General features: G+C 36.9%; 3 protein-coding genes across 3 annotated transcripts; all 3 read left to right on the top strand.

The window, feature by feature from the left end:
* Positions 1-5,028: 5,028 nt before the first annotated feature.
* Positions 5,029-5,568, top strand: LOC137714325 (uncharacterized). Its single transcript, XM_068453566.1, has one exon. It carries the CDS (start codon positions 5,029-5,031, stop codon positions 5,566-5,568), a length of 540 nt encoding a protein of 179 aa, XP_068309667.1.
* A 5,825-nt stretch (positions 5,569-11,393) lies between these two features.
* On the top strand, positions 11,394-12,047 carry LOC137714326 (uncharacterized). Its single transcript, XM_068453567.2, has one exon. The coding sequence runs from the start codon at positions 11,394-11,396 to the stop codon at positions 12,045-12,047; it is 654 nt and encodes a 217-aa protein (XP_068309668.2).
* A 3,519-nt stretch (positions 12,048-15,566) lies between these two features.
* Positions 15,567-16,220, top strand: LOC137714327 (uncharacterized). The gene has a single exon (XM_068453568.2). It carries the CDS (start codon positions 15,567-15,569, stop codon positions 16,218-16,220), a length of 654 nt encoding a protein of 217 aa, XP_068309669.2.
* Positions 16,221-17,006: the final 786 nt, after the last annotated feature.

Genomic DNA, 17,006 nt, shown 5'->3' with positions numbered 1-17,006 from the left:
AAATTAAAGAAACAAATGAATGATCATTAATAAAATGATACTTATTTATGTGAAAATGTACATAATTGACCATTTGTTTCTTAAAAATAAAAAGACACATTATAGTTGTGTGACAATCAAATGTGAAATAAGTATTAACTAGACATAAGAGCATTTTCAATAGAGTCCTTAAATATGGATAATCACTGTATAAAATGAGCATAAAACAAATATAATGAAAAATTGAATCTTCAATAGATCGAAAATTAAGTACCTAAATTATAAACTCTCACTGAATATTTAGTGTATGCATCTACATATAGGAACTGTATATGGGCTCAAATGATAAAGCCTAATGACAACTTGGGTGGAAAAATTGGCCCACCAATTTGAATGCTGCTGTTCAGCAATTAGCCTCCTTGCCAAGGACGCGCGGGTTGTTTTGGACTCGCAAGAACCGCATTAATTTGAAGCTGTTGTGCAGCAAGAATGCTACTGGACAGCGCATAATGTGTTCTCTCTGTGTGTTTTTTTTTTTTTTTTTTTTTTTTTTTCAAATGAATGGTCCGAGTTTATTTTGGCTTTCAAAATTTTTCTACAGTTGAGGATCAACGGTTCAGGAACAATAAAACATGGCCGGTGCTGCTGCTCTCATTTTGGCATTGAAATGAATGGTCAAGATTCATTCTTGTTATGGTTTTGTGAAGAAAAAAATTGGTATCAAGATATGAAATTTTTTGGTCGAAATGGTCATAAAAATATTTTACGAGAATGTAATGTGAAATTAATTAGAAAAGAAATTAAAATTTAACACAAACAAAAAATTGCACCTGATCAAATTATCGCATAAAATCGTAAAAACCTTAAATTTAGGGATTCTACTATAAGGACTCACCAATTGGAGGTAATATTCCTATAGGGACACAAAGATTCTCTATAAGCCTCTAAATGAGCTTTTATATGTGGTGGTTGGAGTCCCTAAATAGGGACACCCATTGGAGATGCTCTAAAAAGATTAGCAAGTCTTACTTGTTGAACATCTATCTCTCGCCTATGAATAGAACTTTCATCAACAATCTATTCATGTCCAGGCGGAAGTAGCTCATCATCATCATAAGGTTGGAAATCTTGATCGTCATGGAATGATTCCAAATAAAATTGTGTAAAGCCATTGAAGGAACAACAATTTGTACCTGTTTTTCAAAAGCGAAGCTACGCGTGTGATGAGTCATTGTCCATCTATTTTTCCAAACACCTAAAGTTCTTTCAAATTGTGCATCTTAGGGATGAATGCTTCAGATAAATATCTATTTTTTCCTTCTTGGATGACTTCCATGTCGAAATTCAAGAAGATGATATTGTTCAACCCTATGAGATCCAATATATCCTTTCATATGTGGATATCTAGCATCAACTAGATAATATTTACCTACACACATAGTTGAAAAGAAAAATATAAGAACTTTTGTTAAGATAATAAAGAAATAAATTCTTATAGGACTAAAGTTGATTACTAATCAAAAGGGGATAAGGAAATTTAAAGTTTGGTCTTCTCAATACCTCCATGAATATATGTGAATCATGAGCAACACCCTCCCATCCCACCCATACAAATGTAAAGCTCATATTAAAATCCCATAACGATAATATTTTGAGTTGTGTTGCCTTTTTCTACCAATGTGTGGTAATTGCATTTCTCTAGGCACCACAATTGGTAAATGTGTTCCGTTGATTGCCTTTATTCAACTTTTAAAATATGGCTAATATCGATCTTCATCCTTAATTATATTTGAAACTCTCTTGAAATTCCGTTCATGTGGTCATATGATTTCGGTAGCCATGCGATAAATAACATCTAATGGTATCCCAAACTACCTGGACATAGTCTCAACAAAGAGTTAAACCCCAAAGCAGAGCATCATTGCTCTATAAAAGATCATCTTCCAAAACTAAACATATCACCACATAATTTCTATACATAATGTGTAAATATTAAGATAAGGCATAGAGGCATACATTCTAGGAAAAATGAAGATGGAGAGAGATTTGGAGAAGATAGAGACCAAGAGACTGACTGCTCCAGTCTCTAGCACGATACAGAAAACCTTTGGTTTTTTTTTTTATGTGACAGCGTCAAAATCTAGAAAAAAAAATTGGTAAAGGCCATCATGATATTTTCTTAAAGTATAAAAGGTATTTTAGACTTTTGAAATTGAAAAATATGGGTAGTTTAGGAATTGAAAAAGTTTCATTAGAGGGAGCCAAGTGCTTCCTGTGCTTTCTCCCGGCAGCACTTTTTAGGAGGATGCACCTCCTAGGTGCTTCTTCAAATCTTACTCCAACTATTTCTACTTTTAACTTAAAACACTTCAAAAATTTTGCCAAACCATAATTTTTCACATGTAAGCGCTTTTAACTATTTAAAAGCATCTCTCAAACAAGGCCCCGTAATTCAAGTGCTTGGTTGTGGGGTACTATAAAAAGTGAGGTTGGGTGAAATTAAAGTTGGCCATAAGTGTTCCTAACAGTGTGAGTTTGCTTGCCATTTTTTTTACAAACAATAGGATAATTTACATTAAATTCATCCAAATTACGAAAAGGGAGAGAAAGGGATTGTTAAACCTGAGGTGTAGTGAGTTGATTCTTTAAAACTAGGGCAATCCAGCACTTGGAAGTTTATTAGTTGTGATTCTTTTTAGTTAGGGAGCATCTCCACCCATCACCAATTGCAAGGGTGAAATTGCCTTCTTGCCCAAAAGAAGTTGCTCCACCGGTGAAAAATGGGAAGGGCAATTGTCTGAAAGCCAGGTGTTTTGGTAGCTGCCTTGCCAATTATTACAGGGGCTTGCGCCCGGTTGATGAAGCAACGGACAGGGGGGTCCACCCCACGTGAAGGAGATAGAACCAAACGACTCAAACGTGATGCAATAACAGCAGTTGGATTTACCAACGGTCTATTGTTGGGTTTAATTCGAGGTGGTTTAGTAGTTGTGACAAATCTAGATTGAGCCCTTGCTTCTTTTTGGTGTCTCAAAATTATAAACATAAAGTCGTCCGTCGTTGCTAAACAGAAAAAGGAGAGAGAGTGCTTCTATCATCACATCCTTAGCAAGCGGCCGTTGGATTTCCAATAGTAAAAAAATATATAAAAAAATTAGATGTTGCGTCACGTGGCGCATTGTGATGCGCCAAATTCTAAAAATTTGAACGGCTAGGATTAATTCAACTCCAAAAAAAAATTATTCAAAAATTCTAAAAAATTGCTTTTTAAAAAAAAAAATTATTAAAAAAAAAACTTACAAAGTTCATACTTAAAAAATCTTACAAAGTTCAATATACTTGCAAATTAAACATTATTTTTGTTGTTGTAAACAAACGATATTATCTTCTAAAGAGGTGGGGGTATAGGCTAAGCCTCACAATAAGCTAGTACAATGTGGTTCAATTTCACATTTGATAAGAATCAAACCTAAGACCTTTCAATTACAAGTGAAGAAGAATACGACTAAACTGTATTACTAAGTGACAATTAAACATTTAAAATTAAACAAAAATCTACGGCGATAATGTCATGTAGGAATAAGATGACGAAAATATTGTAAAAATTAAAATATATATTTGTGAATAGTAATTGCTCTTGCTCTTGCCCTTGCCTTCCTTCTTCCCAACGTGTAGACTTACACAAAGGGAATTGAAGTGAATAATACGGACAATTTTGTTGTCCTTACCTTCCAATTGTCATTGCTTTCCACCAATAGAGGAAAATGCTCTTAGGGCTAGTTTTGAGATTTTAATGCCTAAACTGGAGCGACAACGGAAATGCCTCTTAACTATTTATGCCTAATTACAGATGCACACAAAAAAAATCTTTGAGTATTTTGTTTTCACTTTTGGGGGAATGTAATTATATCTTGATTATTTTGTTTTGACTCTTATAGCAGTCAATGCAATAAAAAAAAATCTTGATTATTTTGATGGATTATGCTAGGAAGACTAAATTTATAAACCAAATTTTGTAAACTAACCGAGCCCATAGAGTTGGCCGGACTCGATTCTTCAAAAGTAGATGGACAATCATACTCCAGACACTTTGAAGCTCTTGGGAAATGACCTTGCCTTGGCTTCCTTTAGTTGGGAATAGCATAATGGAAATGCAAAGGAAGTTCTGCTGGACCCTGAGAATGTCTAGAAGACGAATTCCAACTCTGCAAAGGAGGTTCCTGTCTAGAAGACGGACTCCAACTCTAAATCGAGGGTTTAGCGGATTGTGCTTCTTATCTAAGTTTTGCTCATGATTCGTATTTGGACATGCAACTAGCACAATCGGAGTTTATTTTAGGGCCAAGAAAACTTCAATTCAAGATAGCTTTAGGACCAAGAAAGCATTGTAGTGTTATTAAACGCCCCATTCGGTTACTATTTAAATGAGGCCGAAAAAGTAAACTTCAGTACCGGTTAATTTTGAGGAAAACTAATGAAAAGGGAATGAAAACTTTGAGTTTTAACGAAAAAGATAAAATAAAGGGTAAAGTGAATAGTACCATGATTGACTTTTTAGTGTAAAAATGTGATTTTTCGTTAAAGTGAATAGTACCAGGAGCTTTTCGTTAAAATTCCCTTAATTTTAATCAATTCTCAATCCGGAAAGGAAAAGGATTCCTAGACAAATAAGGAAATCTAGTCCACCATGTCCTACACGATTTAGGTTTTCCTAATTTAACCCTATTTCAACTCACCATGAATGCCTGACCCAAAAAAAAAAAAAAAAAAGAAAAAAAAAAAACCTAACTCAGAATCTCTATATATTCCTCCACCCTACACGATTTAAATCAATTCCCAATCTGGAAAGGAAAAGGATTCCTTGACAAATAAGGAAATCTAGTCCGCCACGTCCTACACGAATTTGGTTTTCCTAATTTAACCCTAATTCAACTCACCATGAATGCCTGACCCAAAAAAAAAAAAAACTCACTTAGAATCTCTATATATTCCTCCACCCTCGTAAGTTCACACCTCAAATTGTCAAGTTCTCTTACGCGCCTCGACAACATGAAGCTCATCGAGAAATTGAGGCGTAGGCTTTTCAACGGGGCTTTCGACTCCACAAAATGCGACAAAACAACAGTGTTGGCGGTGGATAGGATACGCAAGTTAAGGAAGAGGAAAGAGGAGGACATTGCGAAGATGAGGAACAAAATTTGTGCTCTCTTGCAGTGTGGTCAGGACCCAATTAATAAAACTTGCACTGCTCGTATTTTGATCGAAGATCTGATAAGAGAAGAAAACATTTTGGAGGCGTACGTGTTGATCAAGGGTTTTTGTAACTTAGTTAGGGGTAGGCTCTCAGTCATTCAAGTGCAGAGGGAATGCCCTGAAAATTTAAAACAAGCGATTAGTAGTTTAATTTTTGCAGCTAAAAAATGCTTCCACGAGATTCCAGAATTATTGACACTTGAGAAATTTTTTAAGAAGAAGTATGGAAGTGATTTTGTGCTTGCGGTTACTCAAACCAACTGTGTTGCTCCCGTGATGGTTGAGAAGCTCTCAAATAGAAACTCTACAGACGAAGAAATAGAGAAGATTATTTAGCAAATAACCAAGCCATGCAACATAAATGGAGAACAAGCAGCGTGGAACTGTCATCCCACATCACCATACTTATATGATGGAGTTGCGTACAATGCTTTTATCAATTATAAGTGAAGAAGTTGTAGTATCCAATTTGGACTAGTTTACTCTTTGCAAAAGAAATTGGCGGTTTACTATAATGTAGCTAGGAATCATTTATGACAGCAGTGCTTATTACCAATTTTTTTTTAGAGTAATGTTATTCTTACTATCTAAATATATCACAATTTCATACCAACTTATACAGAAATTGAAGTGGACTAACACATCAATTTAAAAAAGATCTTGTACCAGTAGAGGTGAATAATCACATTAATTAAAAGAATGATCTTTTTTCTTTTTTTTTCTTTTCAAAGGGAACAATTGGTGGCAAGTCACAGTTATCCACCCTTTTTGAGGGACGAGAAGACTCATAGAGGCATTTTAACCCTTTTTTTTTTTTTTTTTTAAAGAAATTGATGAAACCCTAATGTTCAAGTTTTCTAGGCTCACAGTTGCCTCTTCCTTCCTCTCATCTCTCCATCGTCATTTTGCTTTTTCGATGACTGATGGTACCCCTCCACCTCTGCCGACAACTGATCAAACCTCCACAATCACAAGTGAGAGGCTCAAGGTAAGAAGACAGTTCATCCCAAAGATCTTTGAGTTTGGTGTAGTATGCGAAGATTGACCGCTGTCCCTGGCGACATTAGCCAATTTCTTGTTGAATCTGATAAATCCTTGAATTATTGCCTTGTAAGAATCGATCCTCAAGATCCTTCTGTTTCCTACCTATGTTCGCCATGGGCCTCGCGGGCATTTCGAAACTTTACTCAAACAATAAACTGGTGGGTGCAAGCCTGCCACTACTAGATGCCGCTAGTGGACGGGATTTGAATGATTGAGATTGTGCCTGAGTACGACTTATAACCAAGAGGTTGTGCCATTGAGTGGGAGTGGCTCCAATCAAGGTTCTTTCTTTGCCTTAAAGATAAGGACTTCACTTATGTGGAGAAATGTAACAATATGTAAATGACAAATGAAAGTGAAAAATATAAAAAAGGGTAAATTACATTTTCATACATTAGGTTTGGGGTCTATTTCAATTCCTTACAACATCTTCAAAGCATTTCACTTTCATACCTTAAGTACTATTTTATTTCAAAATAATACCTTCCATACATTTTCCATCCACATGGCAAAAAAATAATTAAAATTTTTTTTTTTAAAAAACCTGAATTTTCTCAACACAAAAAAAAAAAAAAAGAAGCCATCCCATCTCCCCGCAACCACCCCCCACATCCCTAAACCTGCAACAACAACAACAAGAAGCAGGAGGAGGAGAAGGAAAAAAAAAAATGCCTGAACCGAGTTCGTCCCTCCACACCCAAAAACCTACAACCTAGAAGAAGAAGAAGAATGCAACTGTAGCTCCCATTCTCCCACCCCAACCACCAACCAGTCGCTGTCGTTTGAGTCAAAACCCAGGTCCTCTTTCGTCCACCCAAGAAACCCCAACCACCATCTATGTTCGAACGCCACCCAAAACCACCAAAGACAAAAAAGGGGGATTAAGACAGAGAGATGAGAGTGAGAAATGGATTTCAATTTCAACTCCAACAGAGCGGAGGTGGCTGGTTCGCGGTCCCCCCGGGGGGGGGGAGGGGAAGGCAGCTGGGTCACCGCGGGGGGAGGGGGGAAAGGCAGCTGGGTCGCATGCCGGCGACTTCTTCTTCATCTTCTTCGACTGGGTTTGGGCTGCTTTTTTTCCTTCATTCTTCTTATTGTTGTTGTTGTTGTTGTTGCAGGTTTAGGGATGTGGGGGGTGGTTTCGGGAGTTGGGATGGATGGGTTTCAAGGTTTTTGTTTTTTTTTTTTTCCCTTCCTTCCTTCTTCTTGTTGTTGTTGTTGCAGGTTTAGAGGTGTGGGGGGTGGTTGCGGGGAGATGGGATGGGTTTCTTTTTTGTTTTTGTGTGTTGAGAAAATTCAGGTTTTTAAAAAAAAATATTAAATTTTTTTTTTTGCCACGTGGTAGACATTTGGCGGCCATGTGGCATATATGTGGCAGCTACGTCAGCACTTAACGAATCAATGGATGGAAAATGTAACGGAGGTTTTATTTTGAAATAAAATAGTACTTAAGGTATGAAAGTGAAATGTTTTGAAGATGTAAGGAATTGAAATATACCTCAAACCTGATGTATGAAAATGTAATTTACCCTATAAAAAATTTTGATGTTACACCACGTGGTGCATTGTGGTGCGTCTGATTCTAAATATTTGAACGGCTAGGATTAATCCAACTCTAAAAAATTCTAAAAAATCTACAAAATCGCTATTTAAAAAAAATTATTAAAAAACATTAAAAAAAACTTATAAAGTTCATACTTAAAAAATCTTACAAAGTTCAATATACTTGCAAATTAAACATTATTTTTGTTGTTGTAAACAAACGATATTATCTTCTAAAGATGTGGGGGTGTAGGTTAAGTCTCACAATGAGCTAATAACAATGTGGTTCAATTTTATATTTGGCAAGAATCAAACCTAAGGCCTTTCCATTACAAGTGAAGAGGAATACGATTAGACTGTATTACTAAGTGACAATTAAACATTTAAAATTAAACAAAAACCTACGGCGACAATGTCAAGTAGGAATAAGATGAAGAAAATATTGTAAAAATTAAAAAATATATTTGTGAATAGTAATTACTCTTGCCCTTGCCTTCTTTCTTCCAAACATGTAGACTTGCACAAAGGGAATTGAAGTGAATAATACGGACAATTTTGCTGCCCTTGCCTTCCAATTGTCATTGCCCTCCACCAACGGATGAAGATGCTCTTAGGGCAAGTTTTGAGATTTTAATGCCTAGACTGGAGTGACAACAGAAAAGCCTCTTAACTACTTATGCCTAATTATAGATGCACACAAAAAAAACTTTGAGTGTTGCAGTCCTATTAGAATAGGAATGTGATTGTGTAAATCCTAGTAGATATGAGAATATATCTTATATTCCTATTAGGAGTAAATTACCTATTAAATGTTGTAATCCTAAAGGGTAAGGAATTAACCTTCCCTACTACTATAAATAAAGGCAATGGGGTGGAATAACACACACACCCACAAATACACATCTCTTTCTTTCTCTCTAATATTGCCGCACCTCTCTCTCTCTCTCTATGGCCTCCATAATTGTTCAGTAAATTATGCCTACAACAAGTTATCAGCACGCCCTTGACGCTGCGCTAAAGAGAGTTTATTCTTCAATAAGGGGATTATTACGTTTTAATCATTCTTTTTATGATTAATTTATTATTTTGAATTGATCTACATGCTATTGATTCAATTTAATTTTTTTTCTGTGTTGAACGTGATACAACGCATTGAAGATGCAATTCTGGCTTACAGAGAAAGATCTTCTACAAATTCAAAGGCTATTATTTGTTTTTTGCCAATCAGGTACTTTTAAAATAAAGTAAGATATTTGAAACAACCATGAAGCATGAAAACATTCCTCATGATGCATGAACCCCCCTATGTTTATACTTTCCTTCTGATATATATATATATATATATATTGTATATGTTCATATATTTGTCAATATATATATATATATATTTGTTTCATGCATCACACAATTAAATTGTTATGTGGAATATGTGAGTCAAAGTATCAAATTAAATTAGAAGCAATTCTAGGGTTTCTTAAACCCTACATATGTTGAAAAAAAATTTGGGAATGGTATGGCACCACCCATTGCGGCACAAACTGGGCAGCATCTCTCTTGGCTTTGCTGCTCCCACATGGACCTTGACTGCAGCTTTGCAGCAAGCATATACACACCCTAGGCCTTTGGCCTGGTTGGGTTGTCTCAGGCTCGTACTCCCCAATCACGAAGGAAGCTTGCAACTTTCCTTTTGAACCTCCCTCTGCTCTCGGCCCCTGCCAGCAAGCTGTCATGCTTGCTGGGTTACTGTCTCGCATGCACTAAGGCTTATAGCCTGCTCCAGTATCAGCCCATATACATGGGTTTGGTCCTTAAATAACGCCAGCCCACTGTGGCTGGGCTCCCGTGCATTAATAGGCTAGCAAATCTGCTGGGTTTTGTCCCATGCCATCCCCGAGGCCCAACCTTGAAACCCAGTTGCGGCTGGGGTTTCTCCCTCACCCGATGACGAGAAGTTCACACCCGAGGTTCTTTTTTGGGCCATGCCTTTTACTCAAGGTACCCAACCCAAGCCCAATTATCTTTTGGGCAATTTTTTCGACCCACATGCTATTATTTTAGCATTCTAAATAGTATTAGCCCGTATGTTAACATTATTTAGCTTCTACAATCGACCCTGTTTCGTCCTGATCTATTGAATTAATTAAAAGTGACCTGTAGTCCATTAATCTGATAATGAATCCAAAATTATTGACCTGAATATCACTTTTGGATATTAACGATTCAATAATTTATTTTTATACTTTGAACCATTGACATGCTTTCGTAATAACGAAATAAAGGCACAATGGAGTGGAATAACACACACCCACAATTACACATCTCTCTCTCTTTCTCTCTCTTTCTCTCTATTATTGCTGCACCTTTCTCTCTCTCTATGGCATCCATAATTGTTCAGTAAAATATGCCTACAACATTGAGTATTTTGTTTTCACTTTTTCGGGAATGGAATTAAATCTTGATTATTTTGTTTTGACTCTTATAGCAGTCAATGCAATAAAAAAAATCTTGATTATTTTGAAGGGTAATACTAGGGAGACTAAATTTATAGACCAAATTTTGTAAACTAATTGAGCCCATAGAGTTGGCCAGACCCGATTCTTCAAAAGTAGATGGACAATCATACTCCAGATACTTTGAAGCTCCTGAGAAATGGCCTTGCCTTGGCTTCCTTTAGTTGGGAATAATAGAATGACCACAACAGCTGAAGTGCAAAGGAAGTTCTGCTGGACCCTGCGATCGTCTAGAAGATGGATTCCAACTCTGCAAAGGAGGTTCTTGTCTGGAAGACGGACTCCAACTCTGAATCGAGGGTTTAGCGGATTGTGCTTCTTATCTAAGTGTTGCTAATGATTCGTATTTGGACATGCAACTAGCACAATCAGAGCTTATTTTAGGGCCAAGAAAGCATTGTAGTGTTATTAAACGCCCCATCCGGTTACTATTTAAATGAGGCCGAAAAAGTAAACTTCAGTACCAGTTAATTTTAAAGAAAACTAATGAAAATGGCTTGAAAACTTTAAGTTTTAACGAAAAGATCAAATAAAGGGTAAAGTGAATAGTACCAGGATTGACTTTTTAGTGTAAAAATGTGATTTTTCATTTAAATGAAAAGTATCAGGAGCTTTTCGTTAAAATTCTCTTAATTTTAATCAATTCCCAATCCGAAAAGGAAAAAGGATTCCTAGACAAATAAGGAAATCTGGTCCGCCACGTCTTACACGATTTGGGTTTTCCTAATTTAACCCTAATTCAACTCACCATGAATGTGTAACCCCAAAAAAAAAAAAAAAAAAAAAAAAAAAAAAAAAAAACTAACTCAGAATCTCTATATATTCCTCCACCCTACACAATTTTAATCAATTCCCAATCCGGAAAGGAAAAGGATTCCTAGACAAATAAGGAAATCTAGTCCGCCAAGTCCTACATGATTTGGGTTTTCCTAATTTAACCCTATTTCAACTCACCATGAATGCCTGACCCAAAAAAAAAAAAACTCACTCAGAATTTCTGTATATTCCTCCACCCTCGGAAGTTCACACCTCAAAGTGTCAAGTTCTCTTACGTGCCTCGACAACATGAAGCTCATCGAGAAATTGAGGCTTAGGCTTTTCAACGGGGCTTTCGACTCCACAAAATGCGACAAAACAACAGTATTGGCGGTGGATAGGATACGCAAGTTAAGGAAGAGGAAAGAGGAGGACATTGCGAAGATGAGGAACAAAATTTGTGCTCTCTTGCAGTGTGGTCAAGTCCCAATTAATAAAACTTGCACTGCTCGTATTTTGATCGAAGATCTGATAAGAGAAGAAAACATTTTGGAGGCGTACGTGTTGATCAAGGGTTTTTGTAACTTAGTTAGGGGTAGGCTCTCAGTCATTCAAGTGCAGAGGGAATGCCCTGAAAATTTAAAACAAGCGATTAGTAGTTTAATTTTAGCAGCTAAAAAATGCTTCCACGAGATTCCAGAATTATTGACACTTGAGAAAATTTTTAAGAAGAAGTATGGAAGTGATTTTGTGCTTGCGGTTACTCAAACCAACTGTGTTGCTCCCGTGATTGTCGAGAAGCTCTCAAATAGAAACTCTACAGACGAAGAAATAGAGAAGATTATTCAGCAAATAGCCAAGCCATGCAATATAAATGGAGAACAAGCAGCGTGGAACTGTCATCCCACATCACCATACTTATATGATGGAGTTGCGTACAATGCTTTTAGCAATTATAAGTGAAGAAATTGTAGTATATCCAATTTGGAGTAGTTTACTCTTTGAAAAAGAAATTGGCGGCTTACTATAATGTAGCTAGGAATCATGTATGACAGGAGTGCTTATTACCATTTTTTTTTTTTAGAGTAATGTTATTTTTATCATCTAAATATATCACAATTTCATATCAACTTATATAGATATTGAAGTGGACTAACACATCAATTTAAAAAAGATCTTGTACCAGCAGAGGTCAACAATCACATTAACTAAAAGAATGATCTTTTTTATTTTTTATTGTTTATTTTCTGAAAAAGGGGACAATTGGTGGCAAGCCACGGTTATACATCCCTTTCGAAGGACAGGAAGACTCACAGATGCATTTTAGCCTTTTTTTTTTTTTTTTTTTTGTAAAGAAATTGATGAAAGCCTAATGCTCAAGTTTTCTAGGCTCACAGTTGCCTCCTCCTTCCTCTCATCTCTCCATCGTCATTTTGCTTTTCTGATGACTAATGGTACCCCTCCACCTTTGCCGATGACTGATCAAACCTCCACAATCACAAGTGAGAGGCTCGGGGTAAGAAGACAGTTCATCCCAAAGATCTTTGAGTTTGGGGTAGTATGTGAAGATTGACTGCTGTCCCTGGCAACATTAGACAATTTCTTGTTGAATTTGATAAATCCTTGAATTATTGCCTTGTAAGAATCAATCCTCAAGATCCTTTTGTTCGCCCCTAATATTCGCCATGGGCCTCGCGGGCATTTCGGAAATTTACTTGAACAATAATTTGGTGGGTGCGAGCCTGCCACTACTAGATGCCTCTAGTAGACGGGATTTGAATGATTGAGATTGTGCCTGAGTACGACTTCTAACCAAGAGGTTGTGCCATTGAGTGGGAGTGGCTCAAATCAAGGTTCTTTCTTTGCCTTAAAGATAAGGACTTCACTTATGTGGAGAAATGTAACAATATGTAAATGGCAGGTTTGCCGGAAGTGTAAATGACAGAGGAAAATAAATGACTGGTATTGTAGATTGCTTGTAAATTAAATGACTGGAAATGAGTTGTACAGAAATGTAATTATTTAAAGTACAAAACATTATAAGTACAAAGGGATGCCAAATACAAGGTTCGAGCTTGTTCCCAAGGGATCGGGCGAGTTGCTCTAGTCTTGTGGCAAGTTCTAGTGGTTTGGGGAATGGCTTTGAAGGTTGTAAATAAAAATACAAAGGAGATCAATACTACCGAGTGAGCAGCAGAGCTAAAAACAAGGAAAGTAAAGGGTGCTTGGCTAAAAGTAAATGTTTACAAGGAAATTGAGGAGCTGATTTAAGTAGAGTTGCTTGATTGATTGGTTGAGTGTCCATAATCCTTTTGCCTCTGCTTCTTTATATAGAGAACTAAGAGAGACCCACTTGCTGAGAACATTGAACATGTTGAGAGAAATCCACTGCCAGCTTGTATATAAAATAATATTAAAAGATGCCAACTCACATTTCCACCACATGTCTATTAAAATCATATTAAAAAAGGCCAACTCACATTTCCACCACATGTCTATTAATTCTGCTTGCAATAGATTAATATTTAAAAGAAGCAAGTTGGCTTCTTTCCTCCACATGTCCATCTCCTAAGTCTACCAACATCCTTACTCATAATAAAGCCATAGCTTCAAACCATGTGGAGAAACATTCTCACATGCAACTTTTTGTATATTTGCACACTAGTCCCCCAAAATGTCATATTTTGGCTTTTAAACCCAATTAAGTAAAATTGTGCATATTTTAGGTGCAAACACCTTCCACACGGCAGTCGCGATTTGCAGTAGAGTTTACTGCCAACAATAGTATCGTGCTTGGATTGCAAGGTCCACAAGAGTACCATGTCGTTGCATCTCTGCCAAATGGGAAATTTTGCATCAGACATGGATCCTCTCCGGATCCATTGGTCTTAATCCACCAAGTCACATCATCTAAATTATTGAAATTTGATCTAACGACTAAAGTTATTATAACTTTTAAAGTGGGCCCCTGTTTGTAGCCGTTGGATTAAATTTCAATGACCCGGATGATTTGACTTGGTGAATTAGGACCAATGGATCCGAAGAGGATCCATGTCCTTTTGCATCGGTGGTTGCAGGAGCTTTATTTGATAGACCCATCAATAGACTCGAGCTTATTCTTTGCACTCTGAGGAATGCGCATAGAATGGCACCATTGTCCGTAGTTTTGTCATTCGAGGAGTTTTGAAACTAGAACAAGATTCGATGAATCCGAGTGATGTAAGGTGAGAGGATCGGATGTGTTTAGCACCGCCTCTGTTAGCTGTGTCTGTAGTAAAGGTTGGTTGTGTTTGTAGCGGAAAATGAATGGGTGTCGAGAGTCACCAGGATCGTGCTGATCTGATGCCATATAAATTGATGTGTGAATATGTTTGTACTGGATATTTGTAACTGTACAGAGACAATCCTTTCCTCCAATCACTGCAAGACGGATCATGATTATATGATCCTACAATCACTCCATATCATATCATGATCAGATCGCTCACTAGTTTGCTTCCCTTAACAGACGCAACTATTGTATCTTCATGCACAACCTTTATAGTTAACCACTTTCACATCTACATAAAAGGCGAACCTCATTTAGGCATTCAACTTATTTATCAATTTCATTTATAGCATTAACAAGTCCTTAGTATATTTAGACTAAGGGAGTGAAACATTGTGTTTCAGTAAGGCCTTATGATTTGACTGCTACTCATACCAGAAGAGAATGTTTGGAGGGGGAGAGAGAGAGAGAGAGAGAGAGAGAGAGAGAGAGAGAGAGAGAGAGAGAGATGTTGAAGAAAAGAAGAAACACTGACTTGTATGATATCAGTTGAGAATTACAACGCACCTCACTTTTTCTATATCAACTAGAGAGCACATTAGACTTGATAGCTAACTCTTGCTATAAGAAACAAACTTTTCCTCTAACAACCTGTTATTCATCTTAACTTATCATCCCAGGATTCTGATACATGGCACCTCACAGAATGATGACAATTGTCGCCAAATACCCCTCAATCTCAGCAAAGAATTTCAGCCTGAGATTTTAATCAATATATTCCTTCACCCTGCACGATTTTAATCAATTCCCAATCAGGAAAGGAAAAGGATTCCTAGATAAATAAAGAAATCCGGTCCGCCACGTTCTACGCGATTTGGGTTTTCCTAATTTAACTCTAGTTCAACTCACCATGAATGCCTAACCCAAAAAAAAAATATAAACTCACTCAGAATCTCTATATATTCCTCCACCCTACACAATTTTAATCAATTCCCAATCCGGAAAGGAAAAGGATTCCTAGACAAATAAGGAAATCTGGTCCGCCACGTCCTACACGAATTGGGTTTTCCTAATTTAACCCTAATTCAACTCACCATGAATGCCTGACCCAAAAAAAAAAAAAAAAAAAAAACCCACTCAAAATCTCTATATATTCCTCCACCCTCGTAAGTTCACACCTCAAATTGTCAAGTTCTCTTACGTGCCTCGACAACATGAAGCTCATCGAGAAATTGAGGCTTAGGCTTTTCAACGGGGCTTTCGACTCCACAAAATGCGACAAAACAACAGTGTTGGTGGTGGATGGGATACGCAAGTTAAGGAAGAGGAAAGAGGAGGACATTGCGAAGATGAGGAACAAAATTTGTGCTCTCTTGCAGTGTGGTCAAGACCCAATTAATAAAACTTGCACTGCTCGTATTTTGATCGAAGATCTGATAAGAGAAGAAAACATTTTGGAGGCGTACGTGTTGATCAAGGGTTTTTGTAACTTAGTTAGGGGTAGGCTCTCAGTCATTCAAGTGCAGAGGGAATGCCCCGAAAATTTAAAACAAGCGATTAGTAGTTTAATTTTTGCAGCTAAAAGATGCTTCCACGAGATTCCAGAATTATTGACACTTGAGAAAATTTTTAAGAAGAAGTATGGAAGTGATTTTGTGCTTGCGGTTACTCAAACCAACTGTGTTGCTCCCGTGATGGTTGAGAAGCTCTCAAATAGAAACTCTACAGACGAAGAAATAGAGAAGATTATTCAGCAAATAGCCAAGCCATGCAACATAAATGGAGAACAAGCAGCGTGGAACTGTCATCCCACATCACCATACTTATATGATGGAGTTGCGTACAATGCTTTTATCAATTATAAGTGAAGAAGTTGTTGTATCCAATTTGGACTAGTTTACTCTTTGAAAAAGAAATTGGCGATTTACTATAATGTAGCTACGAATCATGTATGACAGTAGTGCTTATTACCAATTTTTTTTTTTTTCTTTTAGTTTTTTTAGAGTAATTTTATTCTTACCATCTAAATATATCACAATTTCATACCAACTTATATAGAAATTGAAGTGGACTAACACATCAATTTAAAAAAGATGTTGTACCAGTAGAGGTGAATAATCACATTAATTAAAAGAATGATCTTTTTTTTTTTTTTTTTTTTAAAGGGGACAATTGGTGGCAAGCCATAGTTATCCACCCTTTTCGACGGGAAGACTCACAGAGGCATTTTAGCCTTTTTTTTTTTAGGAAATTGATGAAACCCTAATGTTCAAGTTTTCTCGGCTCACAGTTGCCTCTTCCTTCCTCTCATCTCTCCATCGTAATTTTGCTTTTCCGACGACTGATCAAAGCTCCACAATCACAAGTGAGAGGCTCAGGGTAAGAAGACAGTTCATCCCAAAGATCTTTGAGTTTGGTGTAGTATGCAAAGATTGACCGCTGTCCCTGGCGACATTAGCCAATTTCTTGTTGAATCTGATAAATCCTTGAATTAGTGCCTTGTAAGAATTGATCCTCAAGATCCTTCTGTTCGCCACCTATATTCACCATGGGCCTCACAGGCATTTCGAAAATTTACTCGAACAATAAACTGGTGGGTGCGAGCTTGCCACTACTAGATGCCGCTAGTAGACGGGATTTGAATGATTGAGATT

The sequence above is a fragment of the Pyrus communis genome, chromosome 3, assembly GCF_041283825.1.
Source record: "Pyrus communis isolate YQ-2024b chromosome 3, ASM4128382v1, whole genome shotgun sequence".
In the NCBI taxonomy this organism is placed as follows: domain Eukaryota; kingdom Viridiplantae; phylum Streptophyta; class Magnoliopsida; order Rosales; family Rosaceae; genus Pyrus; species Pyrus communis.
Note: the sequence above shows the minus strand (reverse complement) of the source record. Positions and strands in the feature narration are given on the sequence as shown.

Coding starts and splice junctions, on each gene's coding strand:
- LOC137714325 (XM_068453566.1), top strand. CDS start 5,029: ATGAAGCTCATCGAGAAATTGAGGCGTAGGCTTTTCAACGGGGCTTTC.
- LOC137714326 (XM_068453567.2), top strand. CDS start 11,394: ATGAAGCTCATCGAGAAATTGAGGCTTAGGCTTTTCAACGGGGCTTTC.
- LOC137714327 (XM_068453568.2), top strand. CDS start 15,567: ATGAAGCTCATCGAGAAATTGAGGCTTAGGCTTTTCAACGGGGCTTTC.